The 7,652-nt window shown below is 44.7% G+C and overlaps 2 protein-coding genes across 7 annotated transcripts in view; one reads left to right on the forward strand and one right to left on the reverse strand.

Moving 5' to 3' along the window:
• Positions 1-5,952, reverse strand: part of AGO4 (argonaute RISC component 4) — a 31,991-nt gene extending 26,039 nt beyond the window's left edge. For 2 of the 6 annotated variants that reach the window (XR_006742220.1, XM_045584853.1), the window contains exons 1-2: positions 5,598-5,945; positions 228-393 (exon numbers count right to left, since the gene is read on the reverse strand). Coding sequence is in view for 5 of the 6 variants with exons in the window: in XM_045584853.1 (XP_045440809.1) it covers positions 228-393; positions 5,598-5,616 (185 nt within the window). In the remaining variant the exon portion in view is untranslated. Of the gene's footprint in view, positions 1-227; positions 394-5,597 lie in introns of all 6 variants that reach the window. The other 4 variants (XM_036444858.2, XM_045584854.1, XM_036444854.2 and 1 more) reach the window with 4 other exon arrangements.
• On the forward strand, positions 5,615-6,250 carry LOC123652627 (bcl-2-binding component 3, isoforms 3/4-like). Its single transcript, XM_045583835.1, has one exon. The coding sequence runs from the start codon at positions 5,615-5,617 to the stop codon at positions 6,248-6,250; it is 636 nt and encodes a 211-aa protein (XP_045439791.1).
• Positions 6,251-7,652: the final 1,402 nt, after the last annotated feature.

Consider the following 7,652-nt stretch of genomic DNA (forward strand, 5'->3'; position numbering starts at 1 on the left):
TGCTACCCTTGGACAATGAAATAGTGACCTCTCTTCTTCCTTCAATAAGTATTTACTGACTGAACAATGATGCTAGAATCTGTGGAGGATTACAAAGTATGAGACAGCAAAGAAACTTACCTTAGAGAAAAACAAAGCCTGCGTGCTGAAAGAATTAGAGAACAGTACGATACACAATAACTAAGTTATATGCATTGGTATGGAAGTCTAGTCTTTCTGATCCTTACCTGTTGACTCTACGAGGCCGTTTTTCTGGTTTAATATCCACATCATAGTGATACACATCTATTTTAGGAATCTGAACCTGAAAATGATTGGCTAACAGTCGAATTGGTTTTCCAACAGTTCCAAGGCCAGGACGACGAGGTGGCTGGAACAGGCTGGTTGGAGGTCCTGAAGAGATGGAAAGACATTCAATGTGCTACTTGGTCCTGAAGGATACTATTCCCTTCATGACGATGATGTTGATTATAGCTACAATGAACAAGGTCATATTATTTACTAAACTTAATATGATGTAAAGAGTTTGGGGTGTCTTTTGACCTAAGGTTCTCTAGATTTCTAATATTTTACCATGCTGTCATTATTCTGAATATGAGGAACATCAACATGAGATAGTATGATGAACTCCTCTCAGATGTCAGCCACCGTAGAAAAACCTTTTATGAACATTAGTAGATCTATATATAAATAGGCTCACACGACTATATGCATTTTTCTGGGTACCATCATCATGTTTGGGCTGGAGATGATCCACTAATCTTCCACAAATTAGCGTACATTACGGTAAATTGTATGGACAGGTGGAGGTTAAACAGCAGCTATATTTATCAATTTACTTACTAATTTAGATAGTGAAACAATACCAATAATGCTAAATCTCCCTGTTTATAACCTGATAGTTTTAGAATCTGTGCAATCTGATATTTCCTGATCATAAGGTTTAGTTTATTTATTTATTTACCAAACATTGATTCATGATTACATGTCTAATCTGCACAGTGGACTCAGGAAAAAGACAGCCTCTGCTTTCAAGAACTCACAGTCTAAACCAGTTTTCTTCCCAGGGGAGATTTTGTCCCACAGGAAACGTGGCAAATGTCTGGAGATATTTTTAATTGTCACCCTTGGGGGGAGGGGGGGAGTGCTACTGACATGTAGGTTTGGGGAAACACAGTCTGGGAAATATTTGTCTAGAAAAAAACCTTATTTCTTTTTTATGATAATGTCAAGTGGACACTGGCCTACAAAATATACATCTTTCCTGCTATGGGTGTTCAGTAAAGTGAGCTATGATTACAATGGAAAGTTACAACAGGTTCTTTTATTGCAATGGCATTTCGCCAAGAACAAAGACAATTCACTCAGGAAAGAAAACATTGATGCAAGAAGCTGTGTGGTCCAAGATCACTTAGGAACACTTTAATGAATTCTGTGTTGACAGATCACCATATACTAATTCTTCAAGTACTGAAATATTTTCACATATTAAATTCATTATTCATTCATCCCCTAAATTCTACTCATCTTTCAAAACCCAGGCCAGGTGTAATCTCCTTGGAAAACCTTCAGAATCTCCCAGGCTGGAGGATGCATCCTCTTTGTTCCCAAGATGCTCTGTATAAGGGAGCACTTGGAACAAGCACATAAAAATAACCTGCTAAATGACTTGGTCTCCTCCACTAGACTGTAAACTTAGAAGACATGGACCTCCAGTTCATTGTTATCTCCTCAAGATCTAATTCAATGACCAGAAAATTGTAGAAATTCAATAAATGTTGAACTGATCACTTGTAGCAGTTCCAAATAGAAACTAAAGAGAGACCCAGTCATTCCTAAAACCCAAGAACTGACAATTATTTTTCATTAAAACATAATTTATCCTAAAAATATTATTATTGCTTAGAATAGAGATCCACCTCTGGTGTACAAGGGGATCTACTCTGGGTATGATAAGATATTTACAAACAAAGTAAGCGATAATGAATAAATAAAATCAGAGGTGATAGGCACCCGGAATCAAATCATACCAATAAATCAGCCATGCATATCCCAACATACACTTAAGCAATCATTATATCATAAAGTAGAATTAAATCCAGTTTGATGATAGAAATTTGGGTCAAAGGACATATGACTTTGATTTTAAAATATATTTTACAGATTTTTTTACAGAGATAAAGGGAGAGGGATAGAGTCAGAAACAATGATGAGAGAGAAACATCGATCAGCTGCCTCCCGCTCACTCTGTACTGGGTATGTGCCCGCAACCAAGGTACATGCCCTTGACCGGGATGGAACCTGGGACTCTTGGGTCTGCAGGCCGACGCTTTATCCACTGAGTCAAACCGGCCAGGGCATGACTTCAATTTTATTTATTTATTTACTTATTTATTTATTTATTTATTTATTTAAAATATATTTTATTGATTTTTTACAGGGAGGAAGAGAGATGTATAGAGAGTTATAAACAACGATGAGAGAGAATCATCAATCAGCTGCCTCTTGCACACCCCCTACTGGAGATGTGCCCACAACCAAGGTACTTTCCCTTGACCAGAATCAAACCTGGGACCTTTCAGTCCGCAGCCTGATGTTCTATCCACTGAGCAAAACGGGTTTTGGCATGACTTTGATTTTAAATTGTGAGTAGAATCCAGGTCCAGCGCCTTTTCTTCCCCAATGGTATTTTTGCCTCTCTAAACTACTTGATGCCAAAGGGACAGAGGCAGAGGAAATGAAAGAAAAGGGATTAAGAAGTGGAGAAAACCAAATAGCATGTTTCTTTTCTTTGGCAAGAAAGAAAAGTCAGAAGGTGACTGATCATTTCTTTTAATAAGTTTAGAAGACTTATTTAGAAAACTATATTCTAAAATTTTCCACTCCAAAAGCTGGTTTCTCTGAGGTTAGCAAACTACTTATAAAGAAAAAACAGTGGCTATAACTCTGGCACTAAACTGCCTGGGTTTCAATTCTGTTTATCACTCCCTACCTGCATGACCTTGGGCCTCTGTGCCTCAGTTTTTTTATCTATAAAATGGGGACTATGTGGTAACTATAGCATCTATCTTTTAAGGTTATTGTGAGAATCCCGTGAGATAACATACATCAGAGGCTTAACACAGTGTCTCATAATAATAGTAAGTACTCAATAAATGTAGGTTAGTAGATTGTACCTAGTTAGTAGATTGTATCTGCATAAATATTACAGTGCTCAAAGGTACCTGGGCTTTATATTGGGGGCATCCCAAACATTTGGTGACAAGTCTGATAATTACACCTTCCAAAAAGGAAACAAATATAACAACATAGATTGAATAAAGTTAGCCTTAAATGACCCAGACTCATCATCATTTCACCACTTTGCACCTCTTTTCTCATCTGTCAAATGGGGATAATGCCTGCCTTGCCCACCTCACAGAGGATCAAATGAGCTAATAGCTATGAAAGCACTTTCCAAACTGTGAAGCACTGTAAAAATAAAAGTTATCACCCCTATAATCAAAACAAATGGTATTCTAATTAAATATATTTCCAAGTTATTATTGCCAGAAACCAAAATGGGGTGAGGGCAGAGCAGAGCAAAACTAAGAAGGCGCCAATGATTACTGAAGTGAGGAGGGCACGGAGCTCTAGATCGGCTTGCTTTAACAAAGAAGCAGGAAAGCTTCTCTAGGTTCTAAAGCAACCTGGGTGAAATATCCCACAAGACTACCAACTCCCTTTGCTCTGATTCTATGCTTGGCATGCAGCTTCTTGTTATTTTTTTTGGTTTCCAAGATACTGTGCCACCAAAAAAGGAGCTTGCTAGAGGACCGACAAGAAAATATTCCAGTCAACAGAAAATATCTATGTGACATTTTGGCTTATTCTTGAGCATCTTCTAAATGTGGTCAGTGAGAATTAATTTTCCATAATCCTGGGTGAACTTACTGATAGGTCCTTAAAGCTTCGAAAGCTAAAATCAAACAAACAAACAAATAAACAAACAAACAAAAAATCCCTGGGACGTTCCTACCACCAACAGGTTGATCTTTTCCATGAAATTCAGTTTGTACACACAATTACATAGTCTCTTTCAATACCAGCTCATATATGCAACAGTTGCTTCAATTATGAGTTACTAGCAGGGGAGGGAGGGCAGAACATTTGTAAGTATCTCAAATGCATTGGTCTCTTCTACAATAAGACTTCTCACATACATTATCTCATTTCAGTCTCACAACAATCTGGCAGCACATTATTATTATTACTTCATTTTATTGACGAGGAAATGAAAGTTCAAAGGAATTAAGTAACTTGCCCAAGGTTATACAACTATTAAATTACTAGATTAGATTCGAACAGAAGTCTGTTGCTGTTGCATTCCCGAAGGCTTGGTCATGCCTTTAGCCAGAGGCGATAGCTGAAGTAACCCTGCATAACACTCACTCTGAGGTTTACCAAATAATATTAATGTTACAAAAGCAATTTATTTTTAAAAGGCATGTGAAATTTTATTATAAAGGCTTTAAAAAAATAGTTTAAGCAGCTAATTAGGGTAAAATTAAGTCATTCAGTGATATGAACAAGTTCTAAGGAGGAAAAAAAAAAGCCTACAAAGTTTCCAAACTCAAACGGTAAAGTGAATTTCTATGCACCAGAGAAAAAATGAAAAGCTCTACAACTAAGTCCGCTATGTAGACAAAGTTGGATATTAAAGTTAATTCTATCACAGCCCCTACACCCTGTCCTTCTTAGCCAAAGTTATTAGAAACCTGTTGAGGGTGGAGGTGAGAGCACCAGGCTGCAGTCTGTAGGCCACTTGTTACATCCTGGAACGTTTCCTCAGGATAGGGCAGAGTGGGAGAGAAAGCCAGAAGCCATTCACAGTGATAGGAAATGAGTTTCCAAAGCACTTTCTCCTTCATTTGATCCTCGCAACCACTCAGAACCCAGTTAGAAGAGAATGCAGCATCAAAGCCTGTGCTGGAGCGGCTGGCTGCTAACTCGCCTGTCAGTCACTCTGGGACTGTCACACAGGCTGACAGGTAGAGGCATAGGACCTTATTCCCTGAGACTTCAGGGACTTCCAGAAAGGGTGAGCACTTTGCTCCTTGGCCTTCAGGGCATGGGGTATTCCTTATCTAAGGATCTGGACCTCTGCCAGTGCAAAACAAAATAGGACTGCAGCCCCAAATCAAGAATACCCCTAGAAGGAGGTGAAAAACCTTCGCGGTCCAGTCCAGGCCAAGTCTTCGCCGAGTTCAGGCACAAATCGTCCCTTCGGAGGCCCAAACTGGCCTCATCTCAACCACCTCCCTGAGGTTGGGTCAGGTCTCCCCTCTACCTGGGGCGCGGGTCACCTTTCTGGGCCTCCCGCCCTCAGACATCAGAGATCGGGCTCCTCTCTCCCAGCTGGGGCGCGTCCCGCCCCCGGAGGCCCGGGTCAGCTTCCTCCGCCTTGTGCAATGGGGCACCGGTCCCGTTCCCCAGGGCCTGACGACCCGAACCCGGGGAGGGTGCAAGCGAGCCGACGGGGGCGACCGAGAGCGACGGTCCCGCCCGCCCACTCGTCTGTCCCGGGCCCTAAGCCGGCCTGGCCCCAGCGCGCTCACCTGGTCCCAGCGCCTCCATGGCGGCGGCGGGGGCCGCCTCGCCCGGGTCCCCGGCGCCTCCCGCTCCGGGCCCCGCCGCCGCCTCGGAGCGTTTGATCTCCGGAATCTTGGCGCTGAGAAGGGGCGCCGCGGGGACGCGGGCGCTGGGCGGGGGGCTGCGGCGGTGGCGCCCGGCCCGGAGACAGGGACCCGGCTCCCGCGGCTCTTCCGGCCTCAGCGACAACAAAAACAATCCCCGCCGCCGCCGCCGCCGCCAGCCTGAGCGGGCGCGGGAGCCTGCGCGCGCCCGGCGGGTGGGGACGGGGCGCGGGGCGCGGGGCGCGCGCCGTCCGTCAAGGGTCCGGGGTCCCGGCTCGCAGAGGGGGCGTGCGCGGCCCGGGGGGCCGGGTCCACCGAGCCCTGCGCGGAGGCAGGAGGCGTGGCTGGGACCGGGCGTGCGCGCTGGAGGGGGCAGTGCCCCGAGGACGTGCCGTGTTCCTGTGTGCGCGCGCGCCCGCCCGCACTGCCCTGCCAGCCCAGGACAGCCATCCCGGGCACACGGCTTGGAGGGGCTGCGTGCCATCTTCCCAGAGCCGCTGCTGCCACAGTGTCCTCGAAAGATCAGGATTCCAGATCCCGCTGGTCCACAGACACAGCCTCCGCTCTGCCCGTGAAAGTGTCCTGAGATTCACACACCCGGCACCTCTCCCTCCTCCCACCTCAGACCACTTCTTTTTCCTCTGTCAGGGTCCCCCTTCTCCGCTGTCCCGGGACAGAGAACACCAGTCACCACAGATGCAGCACTTTCCCGCCGTTTCTTCATCCAACACCTCGTGCCCAGTTGCCCATCCCTCCAAGTGCAGCCAGGAAGCACCACGGAATGGACCATGATGAATGATGAATGATGCATTCATTCTCTCATTGGTCCCATGACAAGCGCCTGGTCAGCAAGTCACTCAAAACAGAAAAGTCTTGCTTTCGCTGATGACTTCACCTTAGCAGCCAAGAGCTAAAGGAGCAGGGTCCTTGGGAGTCATGATCAGCTCAGCAGGCCCAGCCTCTTTGGGGCTTTTAATTGGAACTTTGAGTTGGAGAACACAGGACTACAGGTCAACAAGCAGTTCCTAGTCAGCAAAATGGGGGAGCTCTCTGTCCACTAGTTTAAAAAAGGCAGTGTGCCCAGCAGGTGTAGCTCAGTGATTGAACATCCACCTACGAACAAAGAGTTCAGGGTTCTATTCCCGGGAGGGGTTGAGGCTGGATCCTCAGTGTGGGGGGCGCATGCAGAAGGCAGCTGACCAATGATTCTCTCTAATCATTGCTATTTCTATCTCCCTCTCCCATAATGGATTAGGGTCTACCTTCACTTAATTGCCTCTTTGTTTTAACTGAATTGCCTCTTTAAAGATCTTATCTCCAAATACAGTCACATTCTGAGGTATTGAGGATTAAGATTTCAACCTGTGGGTTTTGGGGATTGGAGGGAGGCCCAATTTAGCCCATAACATGTGTAGTGCACTATTCATTTGAGCATCTACAATGTGTAGCCATACCGGCAAATAATATTTGTATGTAATGATAAAAAACGTTAGGGGCACACCATGGTCAGGCACTGTATTATGGGCTTCACAGGCCATTGAATCTTTCTAGCCACCTATAAGGCAGATAGTATTAAGGAAAGTGAGGAAACGGAAGCTCAAGGGAGTTAAGGATGTCAGGCTCTGCATTATATGATAGGGCAGTGAAGCATGAAAAAATTGGGGGTTCTATAACCTGCATCCTAATCCTGCTGATTCCATCCCTGCCTGGGTATAGCATTGGGACTTTTAACCCAGTGACTGGATTCTACTCCCAAGTTCTTTCTATAGCATCATGCCACTTCTCTGTGAAACCAGCTATTAACTGGAAAAAATAATAGGGGACAGAAAATTTGAAGAGGAGGAACTATGCACTAAATAGCAAACCAGTTTAGAGCTAAGAGGGTAAAAAAATTAAAAACAAGTAGAGGTCAAGTTCTGAGTAGAACCTAGCAACCATCTCCCTTCTTCTACACTTCAGGATAAATTCCCCCCACAG

This window comes from Pipistrellus kuhlii, unplaced genomic scaffold (genome assembly GCF_014108245.1).
Source record: "Pipistrellus kuhlii isolate mPipKuh1 unplaced genomic scaffold, mPipKuh1.p scaffold_m20_p_2, whole genome shotgun sequence".
In the NCBI taxonomy this organism is placed as follows: domain Eukaryota; kingdom Metazoa; phylum Chordata; class Mammalia; order Chiroptera; family Vespertilionidae; genus Pipistrellus; species Pipistrellus kuhlii.

Coding starts and splice junctions, on each gene's coding strand:
- LOC123652627 (XM_045583835.1), top strand. CDS start 5,615: ATGGCGGCGGCGGGGGCCGCCTCGCCCGGGTCCCCGGCGCCTCCCGCT.